Genomic DNA, 16,799 nt, shown 5'->3' on the forward strand with positions numbered 1-16,799 from the left:
AAAAGCCTGTAACAGCTAGTTTTTCAAAGTGGGCTATAAATACCCCCTCACCCCCATTCTTTGAAGCTGCTGCAAGGATACGAAAGAAAAATCTTTTAGAGCCAAAAGAACTCCTTCCCACTCCATTTTAGTGAGAGATTTGAGAAGAAAAGTGAATTGGGTTGAGAGACTGGAAGATACAGTACAAGTGAGCTAAAATTTATTCTTGAGCACTTGAGTTCATCGGCAAGAAGTTCATGAAGTATTTGTTACTCTTCGAGGTAAAGCCTCCTCGCCGGCTAGGTGTTGCCCGCCGAGCTCCCGTGCGTGTGGTGAGCCGCAGGAAAGTTTGTGAAGGTCGATCTCGCCTCTGCAAGGGAAGAGATAAAGCTAGTGGATTGAGAAAATCGGTTGAAAGAGACCTGGCTCGTTGGAGCTTCCTCAAAGGAGACGCAGAATTCATGGTGGTGAATCCGAACTTCAGGAAATAAATCTTTGTGTCTCCACTTCGGTTGTTTACATTTGAGTTCTTGCTCAATATTTGTGCATATTGCTCGATCTACTCGTTTGTGTGTTTTTTATTGTAGATTCTCCATGGATTTACTTGGAATCATAAATTGGAACACACAATTTCATTTGGTTTGAGGTAGAACTCTTTAGGCGCTATTTAATTTCAATTTCGAGCTTGTTTCTGTACAGACCCCGGAGATTCCAGATTTACCCGGAGGTTCCGGAACTGTACAACCCGGAGTATCCAGGTTCGGATACTCCAGTGGACAGTGCTTTCAGGGTTTTTCAATTAATGTTTTCTTGCATATGTTTTGCTAGAATTGGATAATTTTTGTCACCGTAGGATTGTAACTTTCACACTTATTTAGGGTGTTTGTGCACTAGTTGAGCCTAGCATATTTAGATTTTTCACTTGTGAAAAATCCGTTATTTTATATTGCTTTGCAAGTTTAGGCTAATGGTAAAAGGGGATGAATTTTTGGAAAAACGCCTATTCACCCTCCCCCTAGGCAACATCATTGTCGTTTCACCTAGGGCTCGGTATTATAGGCTTAAGTCCTTCTTGTTAGAGCATGGGTATGTGATGGGGTCAGTCGATAAAACTTTGTTTACCTTCAGACATGACAATGATTTTCTACTTGTTCAGATATACGTGGATGCTATTATTTTTTGTGGCTCTTCTCATACTCCTGTGGTCAAGTTTGTAGAAACTATGAGCAGGGAATTCAAGATGTCGATAATGGGCAAGTTTAACTTCTTCCTTGGGCTTCAAATCAAGCAATGCAAGCTAGGTACATTCATCCACCAGATGAAGTACACCAAGGATCTGCTAAAGAAATTCGACATGAGCGATGTGAAGACCTTGGTGACACCGATGGTTACCTCGACCGTACTTGATCACGACGAAGATGGTGAGGCGGTAGACCAGCGAGAGTATAGGAGTATGATTTGCTCCATCCTGTACCTGACGGCAACAAGACCTAACATTCACTTTGCCGTCTGCCTATGTGCTCGCTTCCAAGCATCACCAAGGACATCTCACCATCAAGTGTTGAAGCGCATATTGAGGTATCTCAAATACACCCTTGAGTATGGTTTTTGGTTTTCTGCATCCTCTTCGCTTTCTCTTCGAGGTTTTTTGGATGCAGACTTTGCTGGTCATAGGGTTGATAGGAAGAGTACCTCAGGTACTTGTCCTTTCATGGGTTCGTCTCTTGCTTGTTGGTCCTCTCGCAAGCAGTCTACTGTTTCCCAGTCTATTTCTGAAGCTGAATATCTTGTTGTTGCTAGCTGTTGTTATTAGATTTTATGGATGGTTGCCACTTTGAGAGATTTTAGGTTAGATTTCAAGAGTGTGTCACTTTTGTGTGACAACACCAGTGTCATAAGCTTAGCTAATAACCTAGTTCAACACTCCAGAATAAAACATATAGATGTGAGATTCTACTTCTTGCGAGACCACAATGAGAAGGGAGATGTTGACTTGCAATACATAGATACCCAATACCAGCTTGCTGACATCTTTACCAAACCTCTAGATTCAACTAGGTTTGCATTTTTAAGGGAAGAGCTTGAAGTGTGTCATCCCTATGGTATTGTGTAAGGGGGAGTTATCGTTGTACATACTCTTTCTTGCTTTTGTTGCATTTGCATCACATCTCATCTTGTAAGATAATCATAGTAGTTGAGTTTTGACTTGTATGTCTTTAGCATTTTTAGTTGCTAGTCTTGAATTTGAACTAAGTTGATTAGTTGTGCGAAGTAATCTTTCATCTTAGGCTCCTCTTGACGCTTTGACGTGAAACTTCTCGAGCAAGCTAGCTTTCCTAAAGATGAAATTTAGTAATTTTATGAATCATGTAGACTATGAAATGTTACATTCTAGATCACCATGTTCGTAATTATTTTGACTTAGTCAATGCTTGTGTTAAGGCTAGTTTTATTAATATCTTGCTCTAAGATTTTTAGTTCAGGACAGTGGATTGGGAAACATTGCACTATATTTTCTATCTTTGTCAAATATTTGGATCATGATAGAACCTTAGAGGAATATGTGTTCCTTGTGTCACAAAGACACTACTTAATTTGATCTCGTGAAAACTTGATACCTTGTGAAATATGAATAATCTTGAGTAATCAAGTTTCTTGTGCTAAAATGTGATCAAATACAGTTGTCTTGAAGCTTTCAGGTGTTTGCGTACCCAGTTGTGCGACATTTCGCTTGGATAAGAAACAACTTGAGGATAAATGAATTATAAAGAACTGTGTCTAAATGCTCAATCTTTTTAATCACTTGATCTAACTGAGTCTTGGTTTCATACGTGAGTGTTTGCAAAGCCTACTGTCATGAATACTTATTTACCTAGTTTGAGATTATAGTTTGCTAGTTCTTAATACTTGTATTGCCTCAGCACGAGTGGATGGTGGTCGCTTTTACTATGATTCAGCTATGTGAACCTAAATACGCCAACAATTCTTCAGGTTTAGCTTGTGTAGCTTCATGCTCTTTTGTCGCTGTCTCTTTTTGAGACTTTGTGTGATTGTGAGCTCCACATTCTACTCTACATAGCTCTTTGATGTTTCTAACATTTGCAAATGCTTTTTGGTATACTTGTGAAAGCTTATTAGGATTGCATGTTCATGCATTGCATGATGTTTTTGTCCTTGATGTTTGCATTGCCAAAGGGGAAGAAAATATGCACTAATCTTCTGGGGATAATTTATGCACAAAACCACAAAGAACAATCTTGCATAATGAAAAGAGAAATTGTGCATGCATCAATGAGGAGCATTTGATTTTGTGCATTTGAGGTTCCTGGCTTGTCTTTGCTTTTCTTCGGGCTTATGCAATCTTCTTATGCCAAGTGACCTCAGTTTGCTCTTTCTTTAGCTTTTGGTCACTTGGATGAGCTTTCTTGTTGCAATTTCTTCAAACCAAAGTCTTTGTACTTTGAGAAGTTGTCAATGCATTTATCAAGGGGAAAATTGAGAAACCAAGTTGAAATGTGTCTTGGTTTATATGTGATGAGCGATTGACAAGGTTGTTGATCTGGTTTGACGATTTCAGGTATTGCATGAGCATGTCTATGTATTGCAATTATGATCATGACTAGCTAAAGATGGAGATAAAATTGGAGTTGGACTAACTGGATATGAAATTAGAGAAATATATGTGCTTGTCTCATGATATGCAGGTGATGGATATAATTTGGACTAATGGAGTCAAAGGTTATCCTAGCTATGCACATGAAGGTCAAGCAAAGCGTGAGAAGACAGATGAAGATGGTGTGTTGACAAAGTCAAACTAAAGGGATGCCAGTGCAAGTGACAAGACGGCCTGAGTGGGAGAGACTTGTCAAAGGTCAAGTTCGTAAGATGAAGTACACATATCGATATCGGGATGCTTGCTTAAGATGTAAGTAAGTGATGGTGAGTCACGCTTTGAGAAGCGTGCAAGGCAGTTTTGTGGTTCAGCTTCAAAGTCGTGGAAGGATGAAATACATATGGCATCATCGTGAAGCTTGCGTCGAGGTGAAACTAAGTCATTAAGGCGCCACGGCCGTTGGATGGACAAGAAAAAAGATTGACGAAAATAGCCTCGGTGGTAGGTAGGTGTGTATTAAAAGAGATAGGCATTTTAGGAACAATTTAGATAACTTGAGGGTTAAGGAATCTAGGCTATAAATAAAGGGAAGGGCAGGTTGAGCCCTTTTAGCCATCCATTTGAGAGTTGTGAGTTGGGGTTTTAGAAGAGCAAAGGAGTGCTTAGCATATGTATTAAGTGAGAGTTTTGAGAGGAAAAACACCTTGTAATCTGCTAAAAATAGGGTGTTCCTCTGCTTTTAATGAAGATGTTGTGTTCCTATATGCGTGTGTTTATCTCTTTCTAGTTTTCTTCTATTGGTTCTCTTGTTTTGTTTACAAGTTTTTTGTGCTTTTTTGTGATTTTCTTTTTTATTGAAGAGCTGAATTTTTTCACCTTGTTGAAGTTGTTCTTCTTATTGCTAGAGGTATAAAATTTAGATACAAATATATACAAGTGGGTCTTAAATTTTCTTGCCTCTAAATCATCAACTTAGAGAGTTTATTCACCCAGTGACTATCTTTTTGGTTCAAAGTGTTCTTTTTTCTAGTTGCAAACTTTTATATGCAATGATGCATAGATTGGATTTCAATAGAACATAGTGTTCAATTACAATCATGAGAGTCATGCTTTCTTTGAGGATCCTTTGGCATAACATGTCTTTCTTAAGTTTTTGCTTCCGCTCTTGTTTTTGAGGTGTGTTGGGTAGAAGAATAGAAGAAGACCATCTATTTCGAAAAAAATTGTAAGGCATCTATTCATCCCCTCTAATCATCATTCTCGGTCCTACAACCCTTATGTTAGATTGGTTGTTAGGGATAGTATCAGATCAGATCGGTTATACTAATCTATTTAGAAGAGACTGGATTAGATTCATTTTTAGGGCCAGCTTCTATATAAATGAGGCCATGACATCCATTATTCTTCAAGCAATAAGAAAACCAATATGTTCTTAGTCTCCTTTCTCATACCCTAGCACTTTGGGTGCGTTTGGCAACCGATGGGAATGGAAAGGGGAGTTGAAGGAGTGTGTTGAAGAGGAGAGTTGAACTTCCAGGTTCCACCTGTAGTTGATTAGAGGGGAGTTGAACTCCCATTCCCACCAAACAAACAAAAGAATTTTAGTCTCCTGCCTCTAAACTCCCATTCCCTCCTATCAACTCCCTCCAAATAAACGCACCCACTTAGGTGCGTCTACCGCCCTTCAGCGAGGTCAAGTTGCTTGGGTTCAGAGCCATCTAAATTGGTCCATTGCACAAACTGCTGACAGCACATGTTTAAAAAAATCAAAATAATGCAAACAATTAATGACTAACCGCGATTTTGCTTTCAGTTTCGGGAGGACGCACGAAAAAGTCAGCTGTTAGATCCATTGGCCATCCAACTTTTTTGAAGCATTTCTTCGACCTGAAAATGTGGATGTTTATCACAAAAACACAACTGGTACAAAAAGTTTGGCTTATTAATAATCCACCTGTTTCGTCGTAGCGGAGGCTGCAATTTGTATGTGACTATGTTACAAAAATATAAGAATACAACAAAAACCATAGTGCATTTAATCCAAAGTTTTCATGTTTATTCCCTATCAATTGTTGACATAGCATCTTTTGATAGGGATTATACATGGCATATTTTCCTACTCTCACCTTCGTTTCAACATTTCTTAGTCTTGGTGAAAAGTGCAACGGTGGGCCTTACATTATGAAAATGGGACACGGATCCTCTGCATTAATGACGATTAATGCAGAGGATTACTGTTTTGTACAGTAATATGAGGCTATTGCTACAGCTCTCTGCATTAATTAATCACGGGTTACTGTGGATTACTGTAGCTGCAGTGTTTGATTCTACTGCGGCACGAATCTGTACTGTAGCATCAGGTACTGTAGCGTTAGTGTAGCAATTGATCCAATCCATACATCTCCAAACCAAGGGTTGTGGAGTGCTCCTAATACACTCCACTGTAGTTCTCTATAGTTATCAGTGGCAACTGCAGAGGATCTGTGTCCATGAAAATGAACGGAGTAGGTAAAGCATAGAAGGTGCAGCTATTAAGAAGGAATTACCAAAAGTACTCATTCAAGTCATCATAGTTTCTCCACTTCGAGTGGCTTGCAGTAACTCTTTTGCTCCATGAAGCTTCCTATTGTATCAAATGAAAATAAAGGAAAAACAGAGCCAAATAAAATTTAGGAAATAACATTATAGAAAGATTATTGAAAGGATTATTCATAACTGGATGTAGGTATATACACAACTATGCAAGAGAGTAAAGTTAGATATGCAAAAATTAAACTTAAGAATACAAGATCTAACAATAATATCTGAGCACGTACCTTGTACATAACATCGTATATTGGTTGAATAATTAGCTGCAGAAATGCATCATCGCACCCCTCTCTCCGAAATGGTGGGTCAAAAACTCCATCTCTATCAGTTATTATATCATGTAAATCTCTCGCCATCTAGCTCATGAATTATTAATGAGTTAGTGTATGCTCATACATGCCCGAAGACATTAGCCCCTAGGCCATTTATCAGAAAAAAAAAATGCTTGCAGGTCCATTTTCTGAATTTTAGTTAAAGAATATAATTATTTAATGAAAAAAAGGTTAAAGGTGCGGTAAGGTTTGAAAGACATACAGACAATCATATTAATTTTCAAGGTGCTATTGAGTATGTCACTTATGCTGTTGTATACTTCATTCTTCCATAGTTCATTTTATAAAAATACATCACGCATAACTCAGAAGTCAGAAGACAACTTTGTGTTCTCAGGACTCTATCCAATTACATAACATTCAGAAATGGACAAAAAGATATTCCTTCATGTTAACGGTATTATTGTCATTTTACTGAATTAGGGTTTGAGCGTGTCTTGTACTTTTTATATAGCCCTTTTGAGCTGTTGAAACAGATTGAACACACATTCTTATATGGTAGGAAAAATTGCATATTTGCCATTAGTTTCACCCCCAATCTGCATGCTCGCCATTATAAAAGGTCAAACTGCAGACTTGCCATCGAAACGAGCCTCGAAGCCTCCCGTTTGCCGCTGCTCCGTTGCCATGAGCAGAACTGTTCTATTTTAGAAGCAAAAATAATTTACGAAAGCCAAAGAAAAAATTTTAGTGTCATGAAAGGACTCAAATACCCCGACAGCTGCCCGGGAGCAGGAGTAGCATTCGGAAGGCGAGAGGCAGCTCGGGCCATGGAGGAGCACAGAGGAGCGGCGACGGGGTGACTCCGACGGCTACAACATTTAGTGGAGCAAAATGGAGGCGGGAAGGAAGAGAAGACCACCGGCGGGAGTGATCAAGTATGGCCGTTAGTGGACTATGGAGAGAAACAGAGGGGCATTAGCGTCAAGTGAACGGTGTTAGTGAGTTCTGCTAGTCCAATGGCAAGGTTGTTCGTGAGAAACCAAGTTGAAATATACTATGATTTATATGTGATGAGTGATTGATAAGTTTGTGAATTTGGTTTGATGATTTGGGATTGCATGAGCTTGTTTATATATTGCAATTATGATCTTAGCTAATCAAAGTTGCAGAGAATACGGAGTTGGCATGTTTGTCTCTGAATCTAGAAAAATTGTACACACCAGATGATCCGGTGTTGGGGATTTTGTACACGCTAGAAAGTCTGGTGTTCAAATGAGTTTCACGCTGGAGTATTTAATCCCAAAGGTAAAAATTGAAGTGTACACCAGAAGATCTAGTGATGGAGTGAAGTGAACGTTTGAGCTTTTCTTACAGAGAGATTGCAAACTAGCTCTGATGTACTTGTACACGCCGGATGGTCTGGCGTTCAGAAGGACTTCACGCCAGAGCATTTCAACTCAGAAGAAAAAATTAAAGTACACACCAAATGGTACGGCGTTAGGCAGTAGTGCTCATTGGAGCATTTCTTACAGAGAGGTTGCAAAATGGTCAATCTGTTGAATTGAACTCGCCGGATGGTCCGACGTCCAGGAAGTGTATGCGCCCGAACATCCGGCGTTCATGTTTTTTGAGGATTGTGTCCTGAAATAGAGATTTTGATTTTGACTAACTTTTGAAGGAGTTAAATGGAGTTGGAGATATGTGTTTATTTGTCTCATATTGTGCAGGTGATGGATGCGACTTAGCGGTCGACGGTGGGATGATCGGTGCCAAACGGGGTGCTTGGTGCTGGATAATCAAAGAGGCCAAGCGGAGTCAATGGTGATCCTAGCTGTACACATAAAGGTCAAGCAAAGCATGAGAAGATGGATGAAGATGACGTGTTGATAAAATCAAGCGAAGGAAATGCCGGTGCAAGTAACAAGGCGGTCCGAGGGATCGGGAGCGAGAGAGACTTGTCGGCGGTCAATCACAAGACAGAGTACATGTTTTGACATTAGGATGCTTACTTGAGGTGCAAGTAAGTGGCAGTGAGTCACACTTTGAGAAGCGTGCGAAACAGTTTTGCGGTTTGGTCTCAAAACTGTAAAAGGATGGAGTGCATGTTGCATCATCGAGAAGCTTACATCGAGGTGATGCTAAGTCGTGAAGGCACCACGGTTGTCGGAGGATTAACTCCTGTCGCAGGGATCCCGAGAGACCCCTTTTTTAGAGATTCGGCCGGGGGGATGATCCTGAATGAGTTCGTCGGAGAAATAAATGGAAGTGGAAGTAAATGCAACGGCCGGTGGTGGGGGATGATCAACCTAGTGCAAAGGGAAGTAAATGCACCGGAGTTTAGACAGGTTCGGGCCGCACGGGGGCGTAATACCCTACTCCTGTATGGATGCTATATCCTACCGTGAGGGGGATCCCTCAGGGATATGTCTGGTTACAAGAATGTATTGTCTAACTAAGAGCTTGAGGCTCCTTGTTCTAGCTCTGCTCAGGCTTGCTTGCGATGTTTTCGTCTGAGAGTGGCACGATCGACTACTTGGGCTTGTCTTTTTTCCAATTGTTCTCTCCTCCGATGTTCCGATTTTCTGATCTTTTTTTCGATTGTCTTCTTCTCTCTGTATGCCAATCCTTTTATGCACTCGCCGGCCGCGACATACCCGAACGGGAAGGAAGGGGCACAAGTTCCAAGGCGCCACGACTGAGAAAGGCGTCATCATTTCCTCTGGGCGAAGTGACAGGGGCGGTGGAAAAACGCGGCGCGCGTCCGGTCACTCGTCACTGTGGACGCCCTGGCGACGGGCGCCGTTGAGAGGGCCCACCGAGCAGCCACAGAGGCACCCGGCGTGCCCGCCCTGTCTTGTTCCTCTGCCACGGCAGGGCGGCAGGCAGAACGTCTTGATCCTGGCAACGTTATCCCGAGATATACCGGATGATACGGGACGGGACCCGTGCAATTAATGGCCCCACGCCTCCCTGCCAAAGCATGGCAGGGACTGACACTGCGGCGGGAGCAGTTGGGAATATCAGGCCGCGCACGCCCATTAAATGCGGCCTCGGACCTCTGATTGGTTGACACCTCATCGGCGGGTCTCTCGGGGGCCCTTCTGGGTCGTCGGGGCACCGAGTGCTCGGGGGTACTGTTCACCTCCCCGAGCACTCTCGCACGAACCTTCGGGGAACCGAGTGCTCGGGGGCTACCACGTGCAACCCCGAGCACTTTCTCCCGAGCACTTTTGCACTGACCCTTCGGGGAACCGAGTGCTCGGGGGCTGCCACGTGCAACCCCGAGCACTCTCTCCCGAGCACTTTCGCACTGACCCTCGGGGAACCGGGTGCTCGGGGGCTGCCGCACGCAGCCCCCCGAGCGCTCTCTCCCGGAACTTAGCTCTTCTGATCGTCGGGGGACTAGGGTGCTTGGGGGCGACCGGGCACCTCCCCGAGCATTTTCTTCCCGGTACTTGGATTCTGCGGGTCATCGGGGAACTGGGGTGCTCGGAGACCAGAGGCTGTGGCCCCGAGCACCTTCTCCCGGAACTTAGATTTTCCTCATCCCGCAGGAGGGACCTCGCGGGATGGTGATGCGTGGCGGACGGCTGGCCTGGCCTCGGGACTCAGGGACCCTCGGTTCCTGATACACCGATAGTAGCCCCCGGGCCCATTGGCAGGCGATGGCACGGAGACTGCGGATGGGCCCTTCGCCGCGGACGAGGCCGAGGCTAGCGTGGACGCCACATGGCAGGCTTTCAAGAGGTGGACCTTTAGACCCGGGCCTCTGGTACGGCCTAGCGGGGAGACAAGCAGACGCGTGGCCACACAACTTCCGAAGGGCATGACAATGGTACGGGCGGCACGCGCGGCTACCGCGCAGATCGAGGAAAATACGCCTGGCAGCCGCTGACGCCGCACGATCGGTGGGAGATTCGCCTGGTAGTTGCGTTGACCGAGGAAGCCGTCCAGCCGAGCGAACCGTTGGCCGGCAATGTTTGAACTCTGAAATATAAAAGGGGGAGGGGATCAATCCACCCCCCTCTTTACGCCTTCTTGCGATCTTGCTCTTGTCTCCTTCGTGCTCCGGAGCCCTTAGAAATCTTTCAGGCGATCGGAGCGCTTCTACTCCTTTCTCTCCACCACCAGACAACCTCCCCTCCTGTCGAGATGCCGAGAGCCGGAGGAGGCCGTCGTGACAGGACTCCGGACAGCGTGCTGCCGGAGTCTCGCCTGAAGAATGAAGAGGCGGCGGCCAAAATCAGGAAGCTGCTGGTCCCCAATGGGCAGGAGGGAGCCGTGGTGGTGACGCCGGTGAACTTTCCGCCGGCGACGACCGTTCCCGGGCGAATCGTTTTGTTCACTTCTTTTGTGGCGGCGGGGTTGGTGCCGCCGTTTTCAACTTTCTTCCTCCAAGTTCTCGACACCTACGGCATCCAACTGGTGCACTTGAGCCTCAACTCCGTCGTGGTACTGGCGGTCTTCGCGCACCTCTGCGAGATGTTCGTGGGGGTGGTGCCTTCGGCGACGCTTCTCCGGCATTTCTTTGTCCTGCGGCCAGCCGGGAAGAAGAGGGGGTACTCCACGGCGGACGTCGCGGGGTGCTGCAATCTTCGGCTGCGAGACGGCTTGGGGGAGCAGTACATCCCCCAGGTGCTACGCAGCAAATGGGAGGAGTGGCGACGGGACTGGTTCTTCGTCGACGTCGACCCCCACGATCGTCTCACTCTACCGGAAGCGGCGGCGGAGCCCTAGAAGTCGACGTGGGAGGTGCCGTCGCCGGAGGACGCGAGGTTGGAGCCGGTGTTCGAGCGCATCAGGCTCCTGCGCGACTCCGGGCTGACCTCGGTAATGGTGGTGGCGGACTTCTTGCGCCGTCGCCTGGTGCCCCTGCGGGAGCGGGCCCGGCCGTGCTGGCTCTACACCGGGCCCGAGGATATCACCTGGACCCAAATCGGTGCAAGCTGGGACCTGGGCCCAGCGGAGCTGAGGGGCATGACCCGAGTGGTGACCGGAGTGGAAGACATGAGCCGGGCGGAGCTCCCGTGGCCGGAGATGGCGCTCTGCGCCAACCCCGAGCGCGCGGCGATCATGGCGAAGCTGCCGGAGTTTGATGCCTAGGGGCTCGTGGACCGGTCGAGGAGCCAGAGCCCCGAGGCCCCCGAGCTCCCTGGGTTGGATGAGTTGGCCAGCGAGGAGGCCACGAACAGCCCGGCGCGGGCTGGTGGCGGGGCCGCTGCAGGCAGCAGCCGCCACACCAGAGAAGAGGGCACCGCCGACAGCGTAGTAGCGGCGACGCCGGGGGATCGGGGGAAACGCCCCCGAGTCTACATCCCAGTGCCGGATTCCCCGCCGTCGCCATCGGTAGCGGCGGCGTTCCCGGTCCTGGAACCGCGCCTTGTGAGGATGGGGCCTGACCCGGCGTCTGGGAACCGCGCGGCGGCCCCGCCGAGCCCTCGACGGAAGAGGAGACGGGAGGATTCCGGGCCGGCACTGCCGGACCCGGACTTCAGGCTCCCGGTGGCCAAATGGCAGTACCGGGGGACTACGACCGAGTAAGTTTCATTCTTCGCTCATTCTTGGGTGCTCTTTGCCCGAACTAGGCTTCGATTTTAAACTTCGTCTATCTCCCGCAGGTCACCCACGGGCGCCGCTGCGATCGAAGGAGCGCCGGCGCCGGCGCCAGAGCCAAGCCCGCCGGCCGAGTCGAGGCAGGCGGACGCAGCGATCACGTTCAGCATGGCCGATCACCTCGCGAGTACTGCAGCCGTGGGGCGACTAGGGCCAAGGATGAAGAGTATGATAGTTGCCTTATTGTAATGAGTGAACTTGCTGAGCTTCAAACTTTGCATGCTCAAGTTGCCAGTCAGCTTAAGACTGCCGAGAAGAAGTTCCTTGACAAGGAGTCTAGGTCTACTCTCTTAGGTGCTTGCAAGAATTATCCTTTGCTTGCAAAGGATTTTGATATGAAATACAAGCGCATCAAGGAGCTAGAGTCTAGATTGGAGAGTACTGAGTGTTCCAAGGATGTGCAGCCAAACTGTTCTACCTATATTGTCTTTAAGAACAAACTCGGCTGAGTTAGAGGGTAGGTTCAGAAGCTCATGGCTGAGAATGAGTATCTCCTTTCTCTTATGGAGAAATACTCACAAGGCAAGGGTAAAATGGATTTGATTTTGACTAAGACCAAAATGTACGCAGATATGGCAGGTTTAGCTTTAGGGTTGGATTTTGAGGGGGTGGCATACAATGGGGTTGGTAAAACTGTTTTTACCTTACCTACTACTCTAGAAGCCGAAAATCCAAGGTCAATGCCACACGCCACACCACAACCCATTAAGAAGAAACTCACACCACAACCCACTAAGAAGAAACCCACACCATAACCCAAGAGAGTTTCACAGGCTAAGATGAAGGCTCCAGTGAGAGAATCTAGAGTTACCGGCAGTCAATTTCCTGAGAAACGCTACCATTGTACCTACTGCTAGAGAGAGAGTTACCTAGTTAGATTTTGTTTTCACCGTAGGAGAGATGAGTGGCGTGAGTGGGCTTGGGGCACTTGGGACATGTACCGTCTCTCTTTTGGTGTACATGAGCCTTTTCCTCATTCTCGCTCATGAGTTTTTGACACTTCTCAAGTCTTTTCTAGAGGCGGTGCCTGACGTAGACCATACCATGATTCATATGGTTTTGGTCCGCATGTAAGAGGTTTTGAGTCGTGGCGCTTTGATGGACCACACTTTTCTTATCGTGGTACTCAACCTCAGCGTGCTAGTGTTGATCTGCATGCATCTACTTTTATTGCTTTAGGGTAGATGACCCAGTACTAGATTCCCAAGAGGTTTCTGTCTAACCCCAATACTAAGTCATCCACCTACTATTCGTCTCAGATATAGATGGCAGGCGGAGGCCTAAAGAACAAGTAGCTTATCGACTGTTCATTCCATTTGACTAGAGATGTATTATGGTTCTCCAGTCTCACCCCGACGAAGAGACACGAGTACATCACATTCAGGGATGATATAAAAGAAAGAGTGAAGGCCAAATGTAGGGTAAAGGTAAATGAGAGTTTTACTCTCAAAGATATGGCTTTGGTGGAGCATCTTCGATACAATTTTCTTTCTGTATCTCAGTTGCTTGATGAAGACTTAGAAGTGCACTTCAAGTATGATGCTTCTCGAGTTATTGATTCCTCAAGCACTTTGATTTGTTAAATTTCTAGAGTTGGGAGAGTTTATTGAGTCGATTTTCTAATTCTTTTGGTTCTTCTTGATGTTTGATTGCTTAACCTTCTTCTGAGCTTTAGATTTAGCATAGGAGGATAGGGCACATGAGTTTTGACTTGTTTTCACGGTTGAGCGCCCTAGGTTTGATCCGAGGATTGTCCAAGATCAAGTTTGAGAAAACCTTGTTTGTGCTCCTTGTCGGCACGGCAAGATGGTTGCAGCCTCTCACCCACCAATCAATCTAGTGATGACAGAAGGACCAAGAGAACTTCTCCATATGGACACTATTGGTCCTTCTCGAGTTCGTTCGGTGGGTGGAAAGTTGTATGTCTTTATCATTGTTGATGACTACTCTCGCTACTCTTGGGTCTTCTTTCTTGTGAGCAAGGATGAAATGTTTGCGCACTTTTGAATCTTAGCTTTGAGGTTTTTCAAGGAACTCCCTAGTGCATTGAAAGCAATTTGCAGTGATAATGGCACTGAGTTTAAGAACTATCTCTTTGATGCTTTTTGTCTTGAACATGGCATTGAGCATCAATTTTCTACCTTACGCGTTCCTCAGTAAAATAACATGGTTGAAAGAAAGAATTAAATTTTAGCTGAGATAGCTAAGACAATGCTTGATGAGCATAGGACTCCAAGAAAGTTTTGGACAAAGGCTATTAGCACAACTTGCTATATCTCCAATTGGATTTTCTTGTGCTCGATTTTGAATGTGACTTCTTATAAGTTACGTTTTGGGAGGAAGCCAAAAGTTTCTCACTTGAGAGTTTTTGGTTGTCGTCGTTTCATCATAAAGCGTGGCAATCTTGATAAGTTCGAGTTGCATTTTTTTGATGAAATTTTCTTGGGATATTCTCTTCATGGTCATTCTTACAGGGATTATAATCTTGATACTAACACTATCATGGAGTCCTGTGATGTGACCTTTGATGAATCAACCCCTTGTGCTAGCCCTGTTCTTGAGTGTGCAGGTAATCAAGAGTTGAGCAAAAGCATCTTCGTAGATGGTGACCTTCCAGCACTCGGTGATAATGAGGATGATCAACTACTTTCTACTATCACTTCTGCTTTAGAGCTGGCTCCTACCTCTTTTACATTGGCAGAGGGTCCTGCAGCCTCTACTTCCACTTCAGCTACTTTCGAACCTACACCAATAGTGTTTGAGGGGGAGATCGTCTCACAGTGCGAGGCTCCTCAACACATTCAGTAGAGACATCCCCCATAGCTGATGATCAGCAACCTTGGTGAAAGGGTAACAAGGTCCAAATCTGCTCAACATGCTCATTTTACTGATTCTGCATTTGTTGCTTTTTTATGTCCCATGATGTTTAACACTTTCTTTCTGATTCAAATCGGGTCAATGTCATGCATGAAAAACTAGAAAATTTTGAGAGAAACCAAGTTTGGATCCTTGTAGAACCACCTCCAAAGGCGCAAAATAGGTTTTAAAGAACAAACAGGCGGAGGATGGGTCTATAATTAGAAACAAGGCTAGACTTGTGGCTCAGGGTTTCACTTAAATAGAGGGAATAGACTTTGGAGAGTCCTTTGCACCAGTAGCTAGACTAGAAGCCATTAGGATTCTCCTTGCATTTGCGGCATTCCAAGGTTTCAAGTTGTATCAAATAGATGTCAGGAGTGCTTTCCTAAATGGGTTTATAGAGGAAGAGGTCTATGTAATATGTAAAGTAACACACTAGGTTTGAGCACATCAAATATCCACATAGAGTATACAAGCTTCGGAAGGCTTTGTATAGGTTTAAGCAGGTGTCTAGGGCTTAGTATGATTGGTTTAAGTCCTTGTTAGATCACGGGTATGTCATGGGATCGGTGGATAAAACTTTGTTTAGCTTCGGGCATGACAATGAATTCTTACATGTTTAGATATAGATGAATGATATCATTTTTTTGGCTCTTCTCATGCCCTTGTATCTAAGTTTGCAGAAACTATGAGGAGTGAATTCGAGATGTCGATGATAGGTGAGCTCAACTTCTTCTTCAGACTTTAAATCAAGCAATCCAAGTAAGGTACATTCATCCACTAGACAAAGTACACCAAAAAATTGCTGAAGAAGTTTGACATGAGCGATGCGAAGCTCTTGGTGACAACGATGGCTACCTCAACCGCATTTGATCTGGATGAAGATAGCAAGGCGGTAAACTAGCTGGAGTACATGAGAATGATTGGCTCCCTCCTGTATCTGACTTTGACAAGACCCGACATTCACTTCATCGTCTGCTTGTGTGCCCCCTTCCAAGCATCGCCAAGGACATCTCACCGTCAAGCGATGGAGTGCATCTTAAGGTATCTCAAATACACCCTTGAGTATGGTCTTTAATTTTCTGCATCTACTTCGCTTTCTCTTCGAGGTTTTTTGGATGCCGACTTTGCTGGTTGTAGAATTGATAGGAAGAGTACATCAAATACTTGTCATTTCTTAGGTACCTCTCTTATTTGTTGGTCTTCTCGCAAGCAGTCTAGTGTTGCGCAGTCTACTGCTGAAGCTGAATATGTTGCTGTCGCTAGCTGTTGTTCTCAGATTTTGTGGATGGTTGCTACTTTGAGAGATTTTGGGTTAGACTTCAAGAGTGTGCCACTTTTATGTGACAACACTAGTGCCATAAGCTTAGCCAATAATCCAGTCCAACACTCCAGAACCAAATTCATAGATATGAGATTTCACTTCTTGCGAGACCACAATGAAAAGGGAGATATTGACCTATGTTACATTAACACCCAACACCAGCTTGCTGATATTTTCACCAAGCCTTTAGATGCAACCCGATTTGCTTATTTGATGGGAGAGCTTGAAGTGTGTCATCCATATGGCATTGTGTGAGGGGGAGTTACTTTTATACATACTCTATCTTACTTTTGATGCATTTGCATTGCATCTCATCTTGCAAGATAATCATAGTAGTTGAGCTTTAACTTGTATGTCTTTAGCATTTTCTATTGCTAGTCTTGAATTTTGATGAAGTTGAGTAGTTATGCGAAGCAAATTTTTAATCTTAAGCTTCTCTTGATGCTTTGACAGCATTTTTGGCAAGGTAGCTTTGCTAATGATGAAATTTGGTAATTTTATGAATCATGTAGACTATGAAATGCTACATTATTGATCACCATGTTCG

The 16,799-nt window shown here is 45.1% G+C and overlaps 1 protein-coding gene across 1 annotated transcript in view; it reads right to left on the reverse strand.

The window, feature by feature from the left end:
* Positions 1-16,799, reverse strand: part of LOC133915713 (putative callose synthase 6) — a 63,567-nt gene that overhangs the window by 34,124 nt on the left and 12,644 nt on the right. The window contains exons 10-12 of the mRNA XM_062358980.1: positions 6,409-6,537; positions 6,139-6,215; positions 5,389-5,479 (exon numbers count right to left, since the gene is read on the reverse strand). Of these exons, the coding sequence (XP_062214964.1) occupies positions 5,389-5,479; positions 6,139-6,215; positions 6,409-6,537 (297 nt within the window). The remainder of the gene's footprint in view (positions 1-5,388; positions 5,480-6,138; positions 6,216-6,408; positions 6,538-16,799) is intronic.

This window comes from Phragmites australis, chromosome 4 (genome assembly GCF_958298935.1).
Source record: "Phragmites australis chromosome 4, lpPhrAust1.1, whole genome shotgun sequence".
Classification (NCBI taxonomy): Eukaryota; Viridiplantae; Streptophyta; class Magnoliopsida; order Poales; family Poaceae; genus Phragmites; species Phragmites australis.